Raw genomic sequence first — 25,033 nt, forward strand, 5'->3', positions numbered from 1 at the left:
ATCTCTCTGGAAATGAAGACCAGAGACACAGATATGCATGAACTTAAGAAGTTTAGAGGAAATTATTGTTTTGGCTTTAACTTTTCCTCCCCACTCTGTCATTCAACAGTGGGAGATAGTTCAAGTCACTTCTTTAGCTGAAAATGTCATGAAATTTATAAATGCTGCCCTCTATCACGGACTCTGTCCAAGTGAATAAAACATTTATATGGTCCTCACCAAGTTATGACCTTTATTAGCCCTATTTGTCTGAGAGACCATCAATCCTTGACTTAGGTTTAACTTTTAATGGCTAGTTACTTTTAACAGTTCCAAGAGCAGTTGGCTCAGAAGGAAGAGGAGTGCAGTGGAGTGAATTGGAGAGAGCACAGGCTGAAGATGGAAGGAGACTCCTGCGAGTCTCTAGCCTGCCCTTGGTGGATGCCAGGCTTGAGGGAGTGACCCACACTTGACCAAATTCTCCTCTCCTATACAATGCGAGTAACACCACCAACCTTAGAAGTGGCTCAGAGGAATCAAATGAGGATTAAATAATATAGTTAAAATGCCTGTATCAAAAAAGTAGCTAATAATTATAAACATTATTATTGAAGAAGTATAACCGAATGTAATAATTATAATAATAATGTTCTATTTAACCAACCTGACCAATGGGAAAAATGGATTTCTCAGAAATACAAATAAAAATGAATTCTTATAATGTCATGCAGATATTCCTTATAGAGGGATAGGCATTAGCTAAAAAGTACTAGTGAGGGTCACTTTTTAAGATTTTCTTCATTTAAAAATGTGCTTATTGGATTGAGTGATAATATTTATTGCTTGTACTTCATTACTCATTTTTCTAAAGTTTCCTATTTTGTGAGGTGAATGCGATTCCTTTTAGAAGCCTGGGAATACTGCTTGTGTATTATTATTAAAATGAATAAAGCACTCCATTGGAGGGAAAGGACGTAATTTCAATAAACTACGTAGAAGAGCACACACCTTCATTTTCATTCCAGGCAGATGGTTGGAACTGGGGTGGCCTCTGGAAAGCTCACTGATTCAATTAAGTGGCACCAAAGACCTAAAGTGCTTTTACAAAGATCATATCAAAGAAGAGCCATGATGTAACATTTTGGAAAGATAGAAGATGGGTTTCAGAAATGTAAAAGCAGAATTTTAGAATTTCAACTTGTGTGAAGGCAGGGATACAAGATACAGTCCTCCACCACAGAAATCCTGGCACCTTGCAAGTCTTCCGGCACGTGGATGTTGTCCTGAGAACCAGTACTTTGGGAGACCTCCTGATCTATGAAGCTCTCCCTTGTTGGAAACCCCCATTCCTACCTGAACTCCAAAACTTACAGGAATTGAACTGTGAAAACTGAATCTGAGAGGCCATGGAAAGAACGACTTACTTTTAGGAGCACTCTTAAGCCTGGAAAATACAATGTATCATATAAATAATTGTTTTCGTGGTAGGGAAAGAATGATGGCATCTCGTTTCTGGACAAGGCTTTGTTCCTAGTCTAACACATTTTTCATCTGCTGGTCCCGGTATTCCTATATTAGCTGCTTTCTCTGTTTTCAGTGTTTGCCAGAGACGCCACTCTGCTGTCTTAGATCTGCCCCTTTATTCTGAATTTGTAACACATTTTCTTATAAACCTCTGACAGATTACAAACCTCGTAACCCAAACTGCATGATAATAAGCATATCACTTTCTAGACATGAGAGCCATATCTGCAGTGAAAAAGAAGCTGTTTTCCTTGGCAGAGTGGAGTTTTGTTTTTTTTTTTCCATGGTGTTGGTTGTGTCGCAGACGTAAGTGGGGGAAGAATTTTCAGACAGGATGAAGTGTGCCTGATGTCCACATGGACTTCATATAAAGCATGTGATGTAATTCCGATTGGCTTTTCTTCTGGCCATCGCAGAGACAAACCTTCCCTGGCCTCAGTTCTCATGTATGTTCGATTGCATCACTTTCCATTTTTATTGAGTTTATGGCTGTAAAAGAAGCAGAAGGCATATTTTTATGGAAGAATATGATTTTTTTTATCCTGTAACTATATTCCCCTTAGAAAAGCCTTTTCAGTTATTGTCAGCATAAATATTTATTTAAAATTTACCTTATGGCAGTGATAGTCTGAAAGCTATTTAAAACCACTGCCTATTTAATATTTATAGACTGAAATAGTTTTATCATTGTAAATCTATTTTTATGGAATCAACTAGGTTATGTAGAACCTGCTATGCTCTTCCTTCTAATTAAACATCATTTTTGTGGATGGAGTTCATTTCATTAAAATTTCTCTCTCAAAACTCACATACCAGCTCTCTACTCTGGTATTTGTGGAAATTAGCGCAAATTGGTTTTTTCACTATAAACATCAGCTTTGCTTAGGTGCCTAGAGTTGAAAGTTTTTTTGAGCCTTGATTTCAGATAAATCAGTTTCATATGTGGAATCAACTATAGACTGTGCTGGATACAACTGGATGTGATCTAGGGGCCATTCCCACTGAGAAGCATGCTGATAATGCTGATCACAATAGATTGTGATTTCATTGATCATTTCAGGTAATCCTAATCCTGATTGTCCCTCTTCATATTTATTCACCATTCTTACTATGTGTGTGTGTGTGTCCGTGTGTGTGTGTGAGAGAGAGAGAGAGAGAGGGAGAGGTCTTAATTTTGTTCCAGGTAAAAATGATCACTGAGTCATGATTCATTACATTATAAAGAAATAATGTGTTTCATGAATCACACAAGCAGTGGTCTCTTGTTCACATATACCCAGGTACATTGATGAGCAATCATGATTCTTCCCAGTGAATCTTTAAGCGTATTTAGAATCCTTCAAGACCATTTTCTGCTCTGATACTACCAATCCTTTAGATTTGGCGAGCAAAATGAAAGGTGTTTGTTCCCTGATGGGGTCTGACTTCTCTTTGTGAATAAGATTTCCATCCATATCAACCTTTCTAGTAAGTCGTGCAACCTGACTCCTTCCGAAGCTGGGGGTCTTGCTCTTTGTTCAGTACACCACTCTGTTCATGCCCAGCTGTTGTGGCCAGTTGCTTGGTTATTGTTTGTGTCAGTTTTTGTTACTGAAAACAAATTGCTGAAAGAAATATACTGAGCTCTCTAATTAGAAAGACTCTCAAAGGTCAAGGCTAAGCCGTAGCAGGGAGCGTATGTGATAAGTAGAGCATGGGTTATTTATTCCTGTTGACATTTGTTAAACAGATGAACTTGAGCTTTAGCCACAAGGACATTGGAGAAAAGAGAAGACTGGGCCTACTGAAGATAAGGACTCTAATAGGAACCCCACTACCACCACCACATAAAGAATCCCAGACAGCTGCAAAATTAGTGTAGAGGCAAACACTACAAATGACTTTACCACACAACCCCTCTCCTCACTTAGACTAGGTGATTTCAGGGAAAAATTTCTATTTTAAAACTCTGAGTCAAGTAAAAGGTAAAAAAACTAGTTTTGAGAATCCATAACCACACCTGGCTGTTACATGGATGTGCTATGTGAGAGGATTTAAAAAAAAATTTTTTTTTTGAGGCAGAGTCATGTCCCAGTAGAGTACCTGTAACGTCATAGCTCACAGCAATCTCAAACTCTTGAATTCAAGCCTCTTGCCTCAGCCTCCCAAGTAGCTGGGATGACAGGCACCCGCCACAGTGCCTAGCTATTTGTTTTAGAGATGAGGTCTACTCTGCTCAGCCTGTGGATCTAAACATTTTAAGTAGGGAATGTAGTGTCCAAGGGTCCTGGGTGGGTAGTGCCCCCAGGTATTGGCAAAGGCCAGTGCTCTGAAGGACCACATATTCAACTTAGTATTTCTACAGATAAAGTCTAAAAAATTATGAGTACACAGTAAAGAAAAAAAATCACCAAACTTGCAAAAAAACACGACACCATAAGTAATAGCCAGTAGAAAGAATAAATAGCCGAACCAAAAGTCAGAGACTTCAGAATTGGTAGTATAAGACAAAGAGTATAAAATAAGTACATTCAATATATTTAAATAAATAAAAGAAGATATTGAAAATAATGAATAAAGTACAAGAGAGATAAAAAAAAAAGCAAAAAACACTAAGATAACCAAATAAAGCCTTATAGTCTGAAGACTTACACAAGCAAGGAAAAAGGCTGAAAATCAGTGATATAAGCATCCAATTAAAAAAATTATGTAAAGAAGAGAGAATAAACCCAAAGAAAGTAGAAGGAAGAAAATATTAAAAATAAGAGTGGAAGTTAATGAAATGAAAATATAATTGCATATTCAAAACAAACAAAATTGACTCTCTAACTAGATTATTTAACTTGACATGCCTCTGATGAGATTTATCCAGAAAAAGAGAGGTTAAAAATAAATAGTATTAGGAATAAAAAAGAAGTAATTCTAGATGCTATTGGTATTAAATATGAGTAGGTTTAACCAAAATTTCCTGCAAATAAATGTGAAAATTTAGATGGAATGAAAAAGTCTTTTGGGGGGAAATTTTATCAACACTGACTCAACTAATTAGAAACATGACTATTGCTATAACCATTAAAAGTGGATATAGTAAGTAATGTTCTTTGGAAAGAGAAAATACTAGCTCTGAATGGTTTTGCTGGTGATTTCTAATGAACATTAATGGAAAAAAAAATTGCAATTTCACAGAAACCATTTCAGAACACATTAAAAGAAGGAACATTCCCTACCTCATTTGGAAGGCTAAACTGATACTAAAACCTGCAAAGGACTTGGCAGCACAGAAGAGGCAGATTAGAAACAAATCTTTTTTTTTTTTTTTTTTGTAGAGACAGAGTCTCACTTTATGGCCCTCGGTAGAGTGCCATGGCATCACACAGCTCACAGCAACCTCCAACTCCTGGGCTTAAGCGATTCTCTTGCCTCAGCCTCCCGAGTAGCTGGGACTACAGGCGCCCTCCACAATGCCCGGCTATTTTTTTGGTTGCAGTTCAGCCGGGGCCGGGTTTGAACCTGCCACCCTTGGCATATGGGGCCGGCGCCTTACCGACTGAGCCACAGGTGCCGCCCCTAGAAACAAATCTTACTTATAAAATAATCCCTGACAAAATATTAGCAAGCTGAATCGGTAACACATACAAAATAGTGTATTGTGACTAAATGAGTTTTTTTCATAGTAATACAAGGGAAGATTAATATTAAAAAGTTCCATTATAATTCATTACAATAATATTTTAAAGGTAAAAGATGGTGATAAATCATGAGATACAGAAAAAAATGTCTGATATTATCAATGATTTAAGAAAACTTTTTGCACAGTTATAATAAAAGGAAATTCTGTGAAACCTAAAAGTGTCTATAAAAAACATCAAATTTAATGATGAAACATTGAAATCCTTCTCTTTAAGACCTGGAGCAAGACGAAGGGGTCACCATCACTACCGTGCCTGTCTGTTTTTCTGCATGGCCTCTCCATGGGTCTGGTGTGGGCTTCCTCACAGTGCGGCGGTCGCAGGTCTGACATGGTGGCTAGAGGCTAGAAGTCGAAGCTGCTGGTCCTTCTAAAGGCTAGAAATGAAGCAGACGTACGATACTTTTGCTGCATTCAGTTAGTAGGAACAAGTCAAAGTCCAGCCCAGGTTCAAGAGGAGGGTAAATATGAGGTTGGACAATTAAGTTTGTAAACTCATCCTAGAAAAAGTGCTACATACCTCATTGCTGAATATCTCTACAGTGACCTTCACGGTACTGCCCGTGGAAAAGCTATGCACCGATACCAGTGCCTAGTTCACCCTTTAAAGCAACTTTGTCGCTCTTTTTTCTGGACTGGCCATCATAGCTGTCATGTACGAGTTCTGACAATGAAGTCTTTGAACTCATCCTGAAACAGTGCTGCATACCTCATGGCTGAAGATCACTGTGGTCACCAGATGGCCAAGGGGAGTACTTCAAAGGTGACCATAGTGATCTTCAGCAATGAGGTAGATAGCAGTTTTCTAGGATGAGTTTGTGAATTTAATTGTCCTATTTCATAAATTCCACCTATAGTTGTGGAGCAGTGTTTGTGTACAAGTAGAAAGGAATTAGTGGAAGTCATCTCTGAAGATCATCTACTGTAATTCATGTCAGGTGACATGGATCAAGATGCAGTGTGACAGACATACTTAAAAGCTGCCTGTGATCATGCAAATTAATATGCTGCTTTGGAAAACATTTTGGTTTTATCTAGTGAAACTGAGGATTTACATGCAATGTGATCCCGCAATTTAACTTGTAGATAGGCATTTGAACTATCTACAGACAGGTAGATAGTTGTGTACCAGGTTACATGTACAAGAATGCTTAGAATAGTACTGTTTATAATAGTAAACAGCTTAGGAGCCAACCCAATGTCTCTCCACAGCAGAGTGAACAAATAAATTGTGATATAGTCTTATAATAAAATACTCTGGTGAAAAAGAATCAAGTCCACGTACAGTAACATGACTTACTCTCCAGGACATAGGATTGAGTAGAAAAAAGCAAGGGACCAAAAAAGTAGATGGCACAAATAAAACTTAATAACATGTAGAACCAATAGTATATTATTTTTTTTTTTATTTATTTTTTTTTTTTGTAGAGACAGAGTCTCACTGTACCGCCCTCGGGTAGAGTGCCGTGGCATCACACGACTCACAGCAACCTCTAACTCTTGGGCTTACGTGATTCTCCTGCCTCAGCCTCCTGAGCAGCTGGGACTACAGGCGCCCGCCACAATGCCCGGCTATTTTTTTGTTGCCGTTTGGCCGGGGCTGGGCCTGAACCCGCCACCCTCGGCATATGGGGCCGGCGCCCTACTCACTGAGCCACAGGCACTGCCCACCAATAGTATATTATTTATGGATGCAAAAATATATGGTAAACCTCAAAGGCAATTAAGGAAATGGTAAACATGAAATTCAGGGTGGTAATTATTCTCAAATGAAAAGAGATGGAGTCAGAGATGGGACGTGATGGGAAATTTTAACCATCTTTTTCTAGTGAATTGAATGATGGATGTTTCTTTTATCATTTTTCTTTACTTCTTATGTATATTTTATGTTCTTTTGTATCTTCTCAATATTTAATGTAAGCCAAACAAAATCCTCAATGCTTACTTTGTTTTGGGAGCATTCTCTTTTGTCAGATGATACCCTTGAACAATCATTTGCACTGTGGAATTGTGTCTGGGGTTAATTACCTGTGTTAGTGCCCTGTTGACCCTCATCAGGACCGTAATAGGCGTGGTGGTTTCTTGGATGGGTAGGTTTCACTAGGAAGCCTCCATTGCACTGTGAACCTTGTCGGGTAACCTGCTGGCAAATCTGCTGACTTTTCTGTTGTATTTGCTATGTTGACAGCAACCTTTACATGTGTTCCCTCAGGTCCCGCAGACTATGATTACCCTGGCTATCTCTTTAAGCAAACTCATGCCTTACCCATTGGATTAATGATCATTGGCTATTGAAAATAGAAATCAGTAGTTGTCATATGTGAAGGCTAGGAACAGCCATTTCTAATTTCTTACAATTATGCTGTTGTTTTGCAGATCGATCAGCTGAAGCAGGAACTTTCAAAGAAGGAGTCGGAACTTCTTGCCTTACAAACAAAGCTTGAAACTCTTAGCAATCAAAATTCAGATTGCAAGCAACACATTGAAGTGCTTAAAGAGTCGCTTACTGCCAAAGAACAGAGGGCTGCCATCCTTCAGACTGAGGTAAGCACTGTCCAGGATTCTGGACAGCAGAGACACTGAATTGGTAGAAAATGTCCTAATTCATGGCTTTCCAAACTCTTGGGGCCAAATGTATTTTGGAATGCAGAACTTCTTGGATTTTGGAAAGGTGAGCTCCATTGTATGTGTCATAGATTTTGTGACACCACAGAACACCCCGTACACAAACACATGAATATTTTTTCAGAAAAAAATCTCGCAGTAAAATAGTATAAAAACTGTACAAGTAGCTTCTAATATGTTTGTTTCAGGTGGCGACACCACAAGAGTTGGCTTCATATTTGGATATTTTTACCCCCCATTTTTTGGATTTGGGAACCACAGATAAGGGATGGGATCTGGAATGATTTCATTTTCTCAAAAATCATAAAATATCTAGATGCTATGTGCCTTACTTTGCTGTACATTTATCTGTATAGGGCACCCTATTGGCACTTGTCGTACCAAGGGTTTCTTGCTAAGGAGTATCCTTAATTTTCAAGATTCTTAAACCATTGAAGTTGGTATTGTATGAGATTCTTAAAGGAAATTGTTGCTGCCCAGCCAGGTGCATCTCCTCACTGCCCAAGAGAAAACAACTGTCCAGAGACAGCAGGGTTTACAGCAGAGAAACAGTTTATTCTGCAAAGTGCTAAGCGGGGAGATGGGAGAGATTTCTCAAATCTGTCTCCCCAAGATTTGGGGGAACAGGATTTTTCAAGACAGTTTGGTGGGCAGAGGATTAGGCAATCAGGGTCTGTTAATTGGCTGGTTTGGGGGTGGACTCATCAGTCCTTGGGATGGGCCACTGTCTGGATGGGTCAATTACTGGAATGCAGTGGCAGGTGGGGTGTGTGTGTCCCAGACCAGTTGACTCAGTTTCTTAGTCTGGTTTGGTCTATCAATTCACTGGAATTCAGGGCCTGGGAGATATCGCAAAAACTCTGAACAGGTGATGTTATTTACAGAGAAACATTAAAAATCTTTTCGGCTACCACCTGTGCCCTCTAAAGTAGCTATTATAGAGAAGCCAACAAGGAGACAGTGACTATTGCCCTGTTTCCCCAAAAATAAGACATCCTCTGAAAATAAGACCTACTTACAGGAAAGATAAGACGTCCCCTGAAAATAAGACCTAGCGCATCTTCGGGAGCACACCTTAAAATAAGACACAGTCTTATTTTCAGGGAAACAGGGTATCAAGCCAACAAGGAGGCAGTGGCTATTTTCCTTATTTTGGCTAAGCCTGTTCCTTCACAGAGTTTGATTATTATCATTATTTTAGGTAGGTCTGCTTCTTCACAGAGTTCTGGGGGCCCTTACGTTAGTTCTTGCTTTGCGCCCCTGTATCAGTTTGTAAGGGAAGTTTCAAAATGTTGGGTTTTATTTCTTATTCATATTTAAGGATTTTTTTTTTTTTTGTGTGTGTGTGTGGCTTTTGGCCAGGGCTGGGTTTGAACCCGCCACCTCCGGCATATGGGACCGGTGCCCTACTCCTTGAGCCACAGGCACCACCGTCTTATTCATATTTAGAAGAGCAATAAATACATGTTGCTGTCCTATTTTCTTATCTTCATTGGATTGAATTTTTGGATCTGTTGAGGAAGGCAAAGCACAAGCTAGTTATTGTGTAAATAGAGCAGTTGTCAGAAAAGTGGACGATAACGAAGAATGTGATGAATGTCCCCGATTTTTGTGCCGAGGTACATTGTTGTGTCACATGCATTACTTTGGGAGGAGGGACCCTCATTGGCATGCCCACTCACTCTTCCTGGGGCTCTTTGAGCCATGTCTTTGCATACATGTATTTAAGGCCTATGGGGAGTTTTGGATTTGCCTTAGGTGTTGGTAGGGCCTTTGAGTATATCTATGCCCTCAGTCGTAGTGCAGAACGGTGTCCAGAAAAGGAAGAAAATAGGTTCTGGACTGGATGGGTCTTGACATGGACCTGACTTTGCCCCTGTGCTTTTGACCATTGGCTAACAGGTAGTTATTGGATTGCTTAAAACCAAAACAGTTGGCCTCAATGGTGTAGATATTTCGCATTTAAGAAATACCATTTCGGTTGTATATAGTTCCATTGTGAATGTGAAGCCATGGCTATTTTCTGTTTTAAGGCAAAAAGTCTACTCTTTTCTATAAATTGGAAGGTGTGTATCTCCTTTGAGGAAGCAGCAGTGAATAGTGTCTAGAACTGGGCTTAGACTACAGCCACTAGGTGTGTGTGGCTATTTAAATTTAAATTAATTAAAATTTAGTGAAATTTAAAATGTAGTTTCTTAATTGCATTAGCTGTTAAAGCTGTTGTAGACACTGTTCCAAGTGTCTAATAGTTGCATGTGGTCAGCGGCTTCTCTCCTAGACAGCACAGCTATAGAATCTTTCTACTGACTAGCGCTCGTCTCAAAGGGGTTGACAAACCATGGCTTGTGGGCCAAATCTAGCCTTCTGCCTGTTTTTATAAATATTATTGGAACATAGCCATATCCATTCATGTACATCTGGTGTTGGGCTGTTTTAGTAAGACAGAAGCAGAGTTGAGCATTTGCAACAGAGATCTAGTCCACAAAGTTGAAAATGTTACGATTATAGAAGAAAGTTTAACCACCTCTGGCATTGTGATTCTGTAGGAGGAGGGTTGAGCGGGCATTGCAATGTTTAGCTAATCCTCTTTCAGGCTGTCATACTCTGAGTGGGGCTAGTTAGTTTGCTGCCCCCTATGCTAGAGCACAAATTCTTCTTCACTGCGGTTATTCACAAAGCCAGCTACTTGTACCCACGTTTGACAATAAGGCTAGGATTACTGATGAAGTTAGTGTTGCAGTGCGTTGTGTATGAGGGAATTTGAGAAGTAAGGAAGTCTGCTTGCCCAAACTGGCAGTCAGGTTTCTTGATGGTCCTCTCCAGAAGGAAAGAATGAGGAAACTCAGCTCAGAAAGGCTTTTCTGCTCACGGTCTTTCACTGATGGGTGCTGTATTCCCTAGATTCTTTCCCCTTTGTTCATCTCCCTGTGTTTTACCTCTTTCAAATTAATGTAGTCCAAATTAGATCTATATGTATTTCATGAAAAAGAGAGTGGTGACATTAAGTGGATGGCATCTGTCCCACATTCAATAATTAAAATGACCCAATAAAGAAATGGTGCTTTGAAGTAAAAAAAAAAAAAAAAAAATTCCCCATGTGAAGAGAAAGTGAGATAATTTTCTAAGTCTTCTGCTTTGAAGTTGTGAGGGTGAGATTAATGATTTTATCAGCTGGAAACATCTGAGGAATTTTCTTTTTACCTTTGTTCTTCTTTTAAGATCTCTTTGTATATGGAAATGGAGGAGAAAATTATGTAATGATGTCCATCTCATAGGGGAAGCAATTTAGGTTAAAATTAACTCTAATTGTTGGGTCATAGGATTTTTGGCAGCAGGGTATGATACTTGAAAGTGATTTCTCCACTTCTTGGAATAACAGAAGTGAGTAAGTCTCCTTACCTAACTTGGGGGAGGTCAGTGGGTGGATATTCAGGAGATGAGATATGTTATGTTTCATTATGCCCTGCAACAAAAGATCTCAATTGAAATGCATAAGAAAGATACGGTGCTCATTGTCAGAGGAGGTTTCCTGTGATAGCTCCTTGCAATTTGATTCCTGAGTTAATTTCTGAAAGCTCTTGCCAAAACAGAAGAGCTCTCTTTAGGATAGTTAGAGTCTTGCTAGTTTCTCTGGAATATCTGTGCTTAACAGTCCTTCTCTGTAAGGAAGGTTTCTGCTACCAGGGAATTTGCATTTGGGAGGTGGTAGGATGAAGGGTGGGGTGAGAGGTGGGAGGCAAGTTGTGTGGGTTTGCGGCTATGTGGTTTGGCTCCTTGGTTGGTTTGTTTTAACTTGTACAAATGCCCAGATGCTCTTTGACATGTGTGCAATAAATCAATGGAGTAATAATTACACACACAAGAGATATACCACATAGCATTTAACATAACATTTTACTTTTTAAAATAGCTTCAAAGGACTCTAAGGTCAAGTTTCTTATTTTGTTACTTCCCTTGATGTTTCCTATGTACCAACTTACCCTGTCCACCAACACATAAATTCTATAGCAATGGGGAAAATAATGAATTGATTTTCCCCAGCACCTTGAATTTTTTCTGGATTATAATGTAAAATTACCAACAGTACTACACATAAATCAGGAAGGATAGAGGACTAGCATTTATTCTGTGATACTGAGTAAAATGTTAATAAAACGCAGCCTTTAGAAGTGGGAGATGTATGGCTATGCCTTGGCCTCCATATTCAAAAACTGTGTGAAGTGGACAAGACTTGTAATTACCCTTCCATGTCCCAGGTTATAATCTATAAAATGGTGGCCATTGTGCCAGCTTGACATGTCTATGTGAAAAGTGCTTTGACTAAAGGGTTTCAGCTATAAATTGTGTTATCATTGTCATTGTTACTACTATTACTACGTTTATCAGGATATTTGCTTAAGTGGAACCTAAATACTCTGCCTCACTTCTTATTATTCACTTTGTGTTTTAGGTTTAAGGGTCTTTTTTGAGTTTTTGGTAAATGGAGTTTTTATAGACTCCAGACTTTGATATTTCAGTTGAGTCCCTTGTTTATGTCTTAGAACTATCTGGAGAAATAAAGATACTATGGAAGTAACCATCTATTTTGTTCTATCCCCAAATTAGAAGTTTTATTTCTGTTTTCTGGCAAGTACATATTTCCCCAACCCAGCGTGATTTCCAAACTTCCAGATAATGCTTTTCTTGTTCTCCCCCAGCCCCCCCGGAAGCAGTGTTATATGACTGTGGTATACAATGCTCACTTTTAGACTAATTTCTGTTCCAAATAAGTCAGGGAAGGGTTCTATTTGTCTAAGAGTAAGCACTTTGAAAATCTGTTAATTAACAAAGAATGTAGGAGTTTTGTGTTTATGCAGGCAAGAGGCAACAACATATGCAGGTTATGGTATTGGCAGCCTCACAGCAAGGGTTCATAACTGTTTAAAAAATGTGGTCAATACAGATGAGAATCTCACACAATCTGTGTGCCTTCTCCTTAAACGAAGTCACCTGGGTACATACACACTGACATTCACACGCAAGCATGTATTTAATTTTAGGTAGTTTATAGATACTCAGAAGCATTTCTAAGAATTTCACATTAATGATTTCTGCCATATGGATTTTAGGAAGTTTTTCATTTAACACATTTTTTTTGGAATGCTTGCTGTGTGCCAGATACAGTTCCTGCCCTCCTCGAGCACACATTCTACATGTGGATATATGATAGACAAAAGATTTATAGCACCACAAAGTCCTAGTGATTTCATTATCACTGAGTACTAATAATCTCACACAGAATTTTAATTGGACTTTATCTTTCCTTTTGTTTAAAAGTAGTTAAGGAAGGAAAGAAGACAGAAAGAAATCAATGTTTAACCCCTGTGAAGACTAAGGTTTGTTAACTGTTCAAAATGTCCATTTTCTCATAATTGAAGACTAAAATTGCGAAGGTAGTTACTCTAATGTTATTAAAACTCTGTTTTTTTGATTAAAGCTGATGCCCTTTGAGGTCACACTCCAGGAACTTGGCTCTCTTTTTTGAGAAATGGGATGGTATTTGTGGAGTTATAGACATTTTGCTAAGCTTCATTGTTTTGGCAGTTACTGCATATATTTGGAAGTAATTTACACAGATCCTTCCCTCAATGTGCTTAAATCAATGAGGTATCATTTGATAACATTTTATTCAGCAACTACAATATACAAAGTGCTGGACAAAGTAGAGATCCCTAATTTCAGGAGCTGGTAGTCTTGGCCTTTTAAATTTAATTTTATTGCCCAATGACTACTAAGTGTCTGATGGTTGTCATGCTAAGTCCCAGGGACTGCTACTGTTTTCTCTGTGGTGCTCTTAAACATGATATGATTTACCACCTGTGAAGTTGTTATTATTGAACCCCGTTTTAAGGTGAGGAAATAAAGGATCAGAGAGGATATGTAACTGGCTCAGGCCACACAATGACAGTACCTGGGTTCCCAAGCTCTGAACTCTCTAGTGCTTTCCCAAAAGGTCCCAGTGGGTTGAGGGCTTCCTTTGTGTCAGGGAACTGACTGAACTCACACTTAATGGCAAAGTTTGTGGCAAGTTTTATAATTCTGCCTTAATAGGTAGGTTCACTGGTGTTTTCAAGGATGCTTACTAGGCACAACCCTCTATTGGCTGAGAAAGGGGAAGAATGAATAACTCTGGGGCTTAAATCCTCAGAGTAGGGTCACACTATGGCCATAATAATGAAGGATATTGGCCAAACTCTAGGGAAGATACTATTTTTCAAAATATTTAGTCTCCTGGTATATTAAGAAGCATTTAATACATAACATTTGCTTTTTATTTCTTTAAAGATGTTTATATACATGCACACATGTATACATACACAGATATCCATACCTGCACGCACATTATGCTAAAACAATTAAAATAATGGGCAACCGTATGTTGCTGTGTTTTTATGATATACATGTTGTCCATTTGTGATGCAAAACGTTGAATATATTTTTAACAGAAGAGGCAATGATCATTTCTTCGGGAGGTTGTGTAAGGTGATGGTGGAGGAGGTGTTTTCTGAGCCTGCGGCAGCATCTTTCAGGTCTCTGAGTCACAGATGACTCGGTGTGATAACACAACCAGAGCACAGACTTGGGCTGTCAATTTGCAGGATGAATCATAAAAACCAAGCCATTGCCAATGAAAATGTTGCCACGTGGAAAAAAGAACACATTTGATATGTCCTTGTTTCTCAGTTTATTTGTGTTGAGATGGGCCCTTTGCCCCACTTTATGGTAAAGCTGTAACTCCTGGTCATAGAGGTCACCACGACAAGGAGTTGGGAATGCTTGGGGGCCCCAGGGACTGTGGGACACATGTATTCATGTGGGGCTTTGCAAACCACTCCAGGTCCTTAGGAACTACTCATGCTTTGAGACCGACACATTTGGAGCACAGGACTTTTTAAATGGATGGAAATAATATTTGCCACAGTGTATACAATGGAATTTACAAGGACCTATCCTTTACTTTAATTGGCATGTAATGATGATACATATTTTATGATGTAGAGCAATATTTTGGTACTATATATACAATGTACACTGATCAATCGAGGATAATTAGCATATCCATCACCTCAAACGTGTATCCTATCTTTGTGTTAGGAACCTTCAAAATCCTGTTTCAGCTGTTGAAATATGCAATAAATTATCGTTAATGATAGTCCCCCCATACTGCTATAGAACACTAGAATTTATTCCTCCTGGCCAACTATAATTTTGTATTTCCTAACCAACCTCTCTCTGTTCCTCCCCCTTCCTCACTTCCCAGCCTCTAGTAACCAGTTTATTTTTAAACAATAATTTCGGTTTTCTTTTTCACCTCCTGCTGTGGTTGACTGGCCAGCAGCAACGTCCTTTGTAATCACTTCAGCCTTCAAAGGATAATATTTAATGTCCCTTTTGAGATAGACTTTTGTTTGAGGCCCTTCATGATCACAAAGTTTAAATTTGATGTACTTTTTACAAGAGTTAGTAGCATATGTCAAAACCAAGGTTTAGGGCTGCGCAGTCATCCCAGTGCCATTTTGGCTGTCATTGTCCCACTTGGAAGACTTTCAGGGAATGTCTTTAAAAGTAATCAATTGGGCGGCGCCTGTGGCTCAACGGGTAGGGCGCCGTTCCCATATGCCGGAGGTGGCGGGTTCAAGCCTAGCCCCGGCCAAAAAAAAAAAAAAAAAAAAAGTAATCAATTAAGGAACTTGGTGAAAAAATACATAAAACAAAGCCCCGGTGTCATTTGTATTTTTCCTCTCTAATCCTGCTGTTGGCTTCACATTTTTAAAATGTTTTTATTTGACGGGGAAAAGCATCATTTGAAATTTTTATTGATAACACTCATAACTGCAAGAAAAAGACATAAACCTGCAAAGCAGTAACTATCATGGTGGCCACAATTGGGAGGTCTGCAAAATGGTTTATTACCAGTAGAAAAAAAAAACAAAAACGCTGGGAACCACAGTCGTTACAGAGGTCACCACCTCTGCTACATGCATTTAATTTTTTTCCTTTTTCATTGAAGAGGATGGAGGATGGTAGTGCCAAACTACATACTTTCCCCTCCCCTAGTGTCTGTGGGCTTTGTTTTGATTCTCTCTTTATTAATGATGTGAAAACTTTTGGGTCACATAAAAAGGCGCCAAGGTCAGGCTTTGTGAGCCTCAGAATGCTTGAAATGTCCTCGTATCTAGTAAATGGAGGAATTGTCTAACTGTTTAGCTGTTTTACAAATTTTAGCTAGTCTGAGTAAGCTTTGCAAAGCAGCCACATACCTCTGCTTTCTTAAGGTAGAACATGAAAATCCTGTGATAGAGAAATTAAAATGCGATGGAAGGGAGCATCTCCAGTTTGTTATAAAAGCTTTTTATGGTGGTGCTGTGGCAATGTCTAGGCTTTTAAAGGATGGTACAGGCAGCTAACGATATCTTGTTCCATAGGACAAGAGTCTAGTACTTTTGTTGTTGTTATTGTTGTTCAGACTTTCAGAGAATGCCTTATTTAACACCTTGTTAGGGTAAAGTTGCTTTGACTTTATAAACACAGGTGTTCGGTTTGAATCCTAATGAACTGTGAAATACGTAGATGTCTAAAAGGAAATTCTATAAATTGTGAACATGGCTCTGTCAGCACACTAAATGGATTAGGAAAATTCATTGTCTGCCCAGTAACCGAACACCAATGTGATGCATGTACATGAATTAGTCCTGAAAAGCCAATAAAATGGAGGAAGAAAGTAGACCCTTGGAGATGTTGATTGTGTGGGTTCCCCCACCACAAATGAGTGCTGGTACAGAAGGGCTTGGAAAGTCAGAACGGCTATTCAGAGGAAGGCCAAGAAGGGAGACATGTGAGCAGACAACACAGAATTTATAGAGTAAAACCACAAACACCTTATTTTCCATTGTACCAAAATCATGATGTTTTACAGGACTCTTTTTGTATGTAATTCTGCTTTCAATTTTAGATTGTTACTACAACTCAAATCTCATTATACGTGTTTCAACAAAAATCCTTTTTTAATCAAAAACTTTCCAATCCTTAGCCCATTGTCAGTGTATTTTGAGCAACTTATTTTTTCTAGTGGAACAAAAGAATTTGACCCTTTTTTTGGAGCTCATGGGGGGGTGTTATTTGACCTGTGTAGGCAGGCAGACATGTAATTAAGATAACGAAATCATTTTAATTTGTACATTAAATCCCTTCATAATCTTATATCCATTGTTTTGGGGTGCAGAGATACGGAGTTAGAGCTCTTTATTTTCTTTGAAAGTAATGGATCATTAGTGCTCTTGTTTGGTTATACTTCTGTTTGGACAAGGCATTGTCGATAATATATTAAGCTGCAACTGGAAAAAACAATCTCCAATTAACCCATCATCTATGAGACAATACGTGTCCTCTGCCAAACGTTACTGGTAAATGGTTTGTAGGAAGAAAGGAGTGTATTTCTGTCTGTGAGAAGTTGAGTTGCCTCTTTAAAAAGGGGATGACAGAATTTAGGAGGTGGGAAATCCAGCAGAACTCTCACTGACCACCAAACGCACATTCTTTCTCTTTTTTGAAATGAATTTTATAGAAAACAGAATTTATTAAGTACTTCCATTCACTTTTCTTTTTTTGTGTGAGGGCATACTGTTTGGAAATCAGTTTACCTTGTGATTATGTTCTTTTGACGCTGGATCCACGTTTGTCACACTTGCCTCCGTCCCTCTGGAAAATGGCTGACATTTGCTGTAGTTGGGTTTCTTTACATGTATTTACACAGCAAACCAAAATGTAAAGAATGAAGTTAATAGCAGGGCTTCTGCAAGAAGCCATTTTCATATGAACTTTTTTCTTTTTTTAAATTAATACAGATATTTGTTCCATATAGACATGTCCTTCCCTCCATTTGTTTTATTTTTAGAAAGTGGGGGAAATACAACTTGAGGTCATACGTTGTAGGGATGAGGATCAGTTAAACTCAAGGAGCTTGATTTCATTGCAAGCATTTCTATCTTGAAGCTCTGTGAAATTTATTTTCTTGCATTTGAAAAAAAAGTTTTCAAATGTAGGTGATTTCTTAAGTCCTTACGACTATAACAGAACAGCATTTGGCTCCTACAATACTCCTTGGCAGTTGTTAGTTTGAAACTGGGCAGATTGTAAGTTCTGTCTCTAAGATCTGGTCAAATGTGAAGGAAAAGAGAGGCTCTAACTCCTGAGTTATGAATATGACTTTTTAACCCAGTGCCAGCAAGCCAAGGCCAGAAGGGCCGGCTCCTTCCCTGGCGATGACCACCTTTGACAGCTTTTCTGAGAGTAGTACAGGAAAAAGAGGAAGGAGTGATCAGATGGGGACATAGAGCTACTTGCGACTGCCAGAGACCTAGCTGTCACTTAGGCAGGGACTTGAAGATTTGTTACCTATTCAACCTCACTTTTATCCAAAGTCAAAAAGTACATTTGAGTAAAGATATACATTCATTTTAAAGATTTAATTTGGAAAAACTTAAATCGCATGTACTTTCTTGTACGTGTGTGTGTGTGTGTGAGAGAGAGAGATAAAGAAACAGATACAGAGCACTTAGATATGGGAATTAGGTGTACAAGTATGTTGGGTGATCATTTTGGTAACCTTTTAAAATCTGAGCTCCAGTAGATCATTTATAAAGTACCTACTATGTGTTAAGCCTAGTGCTAGGCACTAGGGATATAGAAGTAAACAAGAAATAAATAATACTAACATGACTACCCATAATAAGATCATCAAAAAGAAAAGTTTAAGAGTTCTTTTTGTCTAAGAGTGCACCAGGATTGACGTACAGAATATTTAGTCTGGTGGACTCTTGGTTGCTTGACACAACACCTCTGGGTAAAACCACAAAAGTACCTAGTGAAAGGAGAACTTGTTTGGGGGGCTTGGAGCCATTTTCACCTACAAATCCTCTCTCCCCCCCCATTTTAAAATTTATTTGGTATTTATTTATTTTTAGTTCTTGGGAGTGTTTCTTTAAAAATTTTTTTTATTAAATCATAACTGTATACATTAATGCAGTTATGTGTACCATGTGCTGATTTTATATACAATTTTGGAATGCTTACATCAAACTGGTTACCATAGCCTTCACCTCACTTAATTATTGTGTTAAGACATTTATATTTTTAATAGATTTGATATGCACCCTTGCAATATACACCATAGGTGAGGTCCCACCAATTTCCCACTCTTTCCCCTCTTCCCCTCCCCCTCTTTTTCCCTCCTTCATCCTGGACTACAATTGTGTTTTATCTTTCATATGAAAGTGTGGGTAACCTATATATTAGTTTCATAATAGTACTGAGTACATTGGATACTTTTTCTTCTATTCTTGAGATTCTTTACTAAGAAGAATATGTTCCAGCTCCATCCAGGTAAACATAAAAGATGCGAAGTCTTCATCTTTTTATGTACATACACATGGTGTACAAACCATGGTTTACATATACCGTGGTTTGTTAATCCATTCATGGGTTGATGGGCACTTTGGCTGCTGCCATGACTTGGCAATTATGAATTGGGCTGCAATAACCATTCTGGTGCAAATATCATTGTTGTAAAGTGATTTTTGGTCTTCTGGATATACACCTAGTAGAGGAATTGCAGGATCGAATGGCAGGTCTACTTTTAGTTTCCTAAGCGTTCTCTAAACTTCTTTCCAAAAACACAGTATTAGCTTGCATTCCCACCAGCAGCGCAGAAGTGTTCCCTTTTCTCCACATCCATGCCACTATCTGTAGTTTTCGGATTTTCCACAGGTAACATTTTATGTTTTTATCATGTACAACATGTTTTGAAGTACCTATACATTGTGGAATGGTTAAATCTATAATAGCTAATTAACAAATGCATTACTTCACATAGTTATCATTTTTGTGGTTAAGAGAACATAAACATCCATTCTCCTTACATTTTTCAATAATACAATAGGCCGGGCTTGGTAGCCTTTAATCCTAGCACTCTGGGAGGCTGAGGTGGGTGAATTGCTTGAGCTCTGGAGTTCAAGTCCAGCCTGAGCAAGAGTGAGACCCCATTTCTAAAGAAAACAAAGACAGTTGGGCATTGTGATGGGCACCTGTAGTCCCAGCTACTCGGGACTGAGACAAGAGAATCGTGTAAGCCCAAGAGTTTGAGATTGCTATGAGCTGTGATGCTACAGCACTCTAAGGAGGGTGACATAGTGAGACTATCTCAAAAAAACAAAATTAAGTTCCTTATATAAGTAGAATATTAACTCCTTGTCAGATAAATGGTTTGCAGATATTTTCTCTCATTATGTAGGTCCTTTCTCCATTTCGTTGATTGTTTCTTTGGCTGTGCAGAAGCTCTTCAGTTTGATAGAATCCTATTTGTCTATTTTTGCTTTATTGCCTGTGCTTTGGAGGTGTTATCTAAAAAATTCCTTGTTCAAAGTCATGAAGTGTTTACCCTATGTTTTATTCTAGTAATTTCATAGTGTGGGGTTTTATATCTAAATTTTTAGTCCACTGTGAGTTAATTTTTCCATATAGTGAGAGAAAAGCATCCAACTTTATTTATTCTTCTGCATGTGTATATCTAGTTTCCATGCACCATTAATTGAAGAGACTGTCCTATATCCATTATGTTATCGGCACCTATGTTGAAAATCAGTTGGCTGTAAACGTATGGCTTTGTTTCTGGGCTCTCCATTGGACTATGTGTCTGCTTTTGTGCCAACACCAATCTGTTTTTGTTATCATAACTTTATGATAAGAGAGGTAGCATGATGACTCTCCTGTGTTCTCTTTGCTCAAGATTGCTTTGGCTTTTCAGGGTCTTTTGTAGTTTCATACAAATTTTAGAATTGTTTTTTCTGTTTCTATGAAGAATGTCCCTGATATTTAGGTAGTGATTGCATTGAATCTGTAGCTTGCATTGGATTTTAACAATAGTAATTCTTCCAGTCCATGAACCTGGGTTATCTTTCCACTTATTTGTGTTGTCTTCAATTTCCTTCAGCATTGTTTTATAGTTTTTGTTGAGATTTTTCAGCTCATTGGCTAAGTTTACTTTATGTGATTTTTTTTTTTGTGTGTGTGGCTTTTGTAACTGGGATCGTTTTCTTGATTTCTTTTTCTTTTTTTTTTTAAATTTTAAGCTTCCTTTATAAAAAGTTATCTCTTGTAATTTTAACATCATAGTCTGTGATTTGTAAGTGTTCATTTTAGTGTGAGTTGTGACTAATTCCATGCCATAAAATTGAAGTGTGAAATCCCCAAATTTAATTTTATAATTCAGAGTTTGAAAAAAACTTGGATATACTCCATCTAATGCAAAAGTATTCTTCAAAATGATTTTTTTCCATAAACAGTTAATTATTGTACAAGGCAGTAGCTAATACTGGATACTTCCATTAGCTGGAAACTTCTTTTCATTATGAAATTAGAATTTTCATATGGAAGTTTCCCACTTATTAATCCTAGTTCAGCACTTGAGTACGGACTGAAATCAATCTCTTCTTTATTCCATGTGCATTTCTGAAAGCGTATTTCATCATTTTCCTTTGGTTTCATGCCCTTGCAGTTCTAATTCATTCCAGTATGTCTTCAATGACTTGATCTATGACATGATTTGTAGATCCCTTCTATTAATTCTGTCTTATTTCTTTTTCCAGTAGTTCACTATTCTTGTATAGAAATGTTACTGATTCTTGCATAGTTTTTGTAATCTGAAACTCGCTATTATACATTTGTTCATTAGTTCTAATAGTTTTTCAGTGGAGTTTAGGGTTTTCTATATATAAGGTCATGTCATCAGAAAATAGATAAGTTAACTTTCTCTTTTCTAATAATAATGCCTTTTATTTCTTTCTCTTGCTTAAGAAAAGTAGGTGGGCATCCTTGTCTTGTTACAGAGATTGGAGGAAAAGATTTCAACTTTTCCCTGTTCAGTATGATGTTAGCTGTGGGGCTGTCATATATGGCCTTTATTGTGTTGAGGTATATTCATTCTATACCTAATTTGTTGAAAGTTTTTATCATGAAAGTATGTTGAATTTTGTCAAATGCTATTTTTGCATCTATTGAAAGATCATTTGATTTTTGTTCTTCATTATGTTAATGTGATGTTTCACATTTATTGGTTTGCATATGTTTAACCACCAATATAGCCCTAGGGTGAATCCCATTTGATCATGGTGAATGATCTTTTTAATGTGTTATTGTATTTGATTTTCTAATATTTTGTTGAGGATTTTTGTATCTTTGTTCATCAGAAATAGTTTTCTTTTTCTATTGTGTTATCATCTGGTTTTGATGTTAAGATAATGCCAGACTCATGGAATGAGTTTAGAAGAACTCCCTCTTTTTTTGGGGGGGGGAATAGTTTGAATCAATATTAGTTCTTTAAAAGTTTGGTAGAATTCATCAGTGAAGCCAACAGGTCCTGGGATTTTCTTTGCTGGGAAGCTTTTCATTAGTAATTTAATCTTCTCACTCATTATGGGTCTGTTCAGAATTTCTATTTCTTCCAGTTTAGTCTATTATCTTGTTTGTATCTATGAATTTATTCATTTCTTCTAGATTTTCCAATTTGTCAGTGTATTGTTGTTCATAATAGTCTTTTATAATCCTTTGTATATCTGTGGTATCAGTTGTAATATGCTCTTTTTCATCTCTGAGTTTATTTATTTAGGTCTTCTCTTTTTTTCTTAGTCTAGCTAAAGGTTTATCAATTTTATCTTTTTTTTTTTTTTTGAGACAGAGTATCACAATGTCACCCTGGGTAGAGTGCTGTTGTGTCATAGCTCACAGCAACCTCAAACTCTTGGGCTTAAGCCATTCTCTTGCCTCAGCCTGCCAAGTCGCTGGGATACAGGCACCTGCCACAATGCCCGGCTAGGTTAATTTTATCTTAAAAAAAAAAAAAATAACTTTTTTTGTGTAAAATATAAAAATACAATTTTATTCTATGGGGACATTGTAGTCTAGTTGTGGATTTCAGTGTGGTGCTACACTTTAGTGTTTATATTTATATATTTATATAGAAGGAGAAGGAAAGCTTCATGCAATCAATATAAGCTTTATGAGCAAAAGGACCTATTGGCTTTTCCACGGGGTACATGAGGTCTGAGAACAATACTTGGCATGATATGAGAACTTCCAAACATCTCTTCAATCTACTAATAAAATGTTGCTCTCTTATATTAGTGGATACATCCAGTTTTTAGGTGATTATTTATTATTATAATTAGGAGAAAATATGGATTAACTCCTTCATAATTTAGATGTGGGCCAAACTTTCTTAACTATGAATCAAATTCTAGCAATATTGCATAAAGACTGATAAATTCAATGACAAAAAATAAAGAAATTTCACATGGCAAAAAGTATCATAGAGTAAAAGACATATAACAACGTGGGTAACATACTTTCAAGTTGTGATTCAAATAAAAGGATTCATATGTCTCATAAATAAAGGTTTTAGAAATAGAAATGAAAGGGCCAACAACCCCACAAAAAAATGGGCCTGATATATAGATAGTCTGCAGAAAAAGAAATTTAAATGGTGCCTAATTAATAATGTTTAACTTGACACCTGGTAAAAGAAATACATATTAAAATCACATTGAAAAATCATTCTTCACTTAAATAGATTGACAAAAGTCCAAAAGTTTGAAACATAGTCTGTGGGGTGGAGGGGGGGACGGGACAGAACTAGCTCTCTATTAATGTTGAGAGTAATGTAAATGGTATGATCTGTCTTGGAGGAGAATTTGGCAGCATCTAATAGATTACATATATGTTTACTTCTGACTTTCAATTCTGGTTCTAAAATAGATCCCAAAGATACAAAACATCCAAGAATGTTCATTGCAATACTACTTATTATAGCAACAGACTGGAAACAACCAAGATGTCTACCAGAAGAGGAATGATTGAATAAGTCACTGTGATCTGCCAGGTGGAATACTATGCAGCTATAAAAAAAGATGAGATGAAGACTATATCAATATACCGATACGGAGTGATCTCTAGGATATTTTGTGAAGTAAAAAGATAGGGTGGTGAAAATTGTGCTTTAAGAGAGTGACAGAATGCAAGCATGTATGTAGGAAGGTTTATATTTGCTTATATTTTTCAAAAATGAGGCAAAATTAACAAAATTAATAAATAAAAGTTAGGAGGCAATAGAATGGAGTAGACAGATCCAAGAATTGTTTGGCTGTACATTGTTTTATAGATTTGACTTTCAAAAAGTGTAAAATTTTGCATAACTATAAAGCAAAATGGAATCCTCAAAAGCAATTTTTTTTTTTTTCATTGTTGGGGAATCATTGAGGGTACAATAAGCCAGGTTACACTGATTGCAATTGTTAGGTAAAGTCCCTCTTGCAATCATGTCTTGCCCCCATAAAGTGTGACACACACCAAGGCCCCACCCACCTCCCTCTGTCCCACTTTCTGCTCCCCCCCCATAACCTTAATTGTCATTAATTGTCCTCATATCAAAATTGAGTACATAGGATTCATGCTTCTCCATTCTTGTGAGGCTTTACTAAGAATAATGTCTTCCACTTCCATCCAGGTTAATACAAAGGATATAAAGTCTCCATTTTTTTTAATGGCTGAATAGTGTTCCATGATATACATATACCACAGCTTGTTAATCCATTCCTGGATTGGTGGGCATTTAGGCTGTTTCCACATTTTGGCGATTGTAAATTGAGCTGCAATAAATAGTCTAGTACAAGTGTCCTTATGATAAAAGGATTTTTTTCCTTCTGGGTAGATGCCCAATAATGGGATTGCAGGATCAAATGGGAGGTCTATCTTGAGTGCTTTGAGGTTTCTCCATACTTCCTTCCAGAAAGGTTGTACTAGTTTGCAGTCCCACCAGCAGTGTAAAAGTGTTCCCTTCTCTCCACATCTACGCCAGCATCTGCAGTTTTGAGATTTTGTTATGTGGGCCATTCTCACTGGGGTTAGATGATATCTCAGGGTTGTTTTGTTTTGCATTTCTCTAATATATAGAGATGATGAACATTTTTTCATGTGTTTGTTAGCCATTCGTCTGTCATCTTTAGAGAAAGTTCTATTCATGTCTCTTGCCCATTGATATATGGGATTGTTGGCTTTTTTCATGTGTTGTATACACCAATAACAGTCAAGATGAGAAGCTAATTAAGGACACAACTCCTTTCACCATAGTGTCAAAGAAAATGAAATACC

At 37.6% G+C, this 25,033-nt stretch overlaps 1 protein-coding gene across 7 annotated transcripts in view; it reads left to right on the plus strand.

Moving 5' to 3' along the window:
* The window catches only part of ERC2 (ELKS/RAB6-interacting/CAST family member 2), a 1,052,138-nt gene that overhangs the window by 364,444 nt on the left and 662,661 nt on the right, over positions 1–25,033 (plus strand). For all 7 annotated transcript variants that reach the window (XR_008381889.1, XM_053600429.1, XM_053600428.1 and 4 more), the window contains one exon: positions 7,547–7,714. Coding sequence is in view for 6 of the 7 variants with exons in the window: in XM_053600429.1 (XP_053456404.1) it covers positions 7,547–7,714 (168 nt within the window). In the remaining variant the exon portion in view is untranslated. The remainder of the gene's footprint in view (positions 1–7,546; positions 7,715–25,033) is intronic.

The sequence above is a fragment of the Nycticebus coucang genome, chromosome 8 (assembly GCF_027406575.1).
Source record: "Nycticebus coucang isolate mNycCou1 chromosome 8, mNycCou1.pri, whole genome shotgun sequence".
Taxonomy (NCBI): domain Eukaryota; kingdom Metazoa; phylum Chordata; class Mammalia; order Primates; family Lorisidae; genus Nycticebus; species Nycticebus coucang.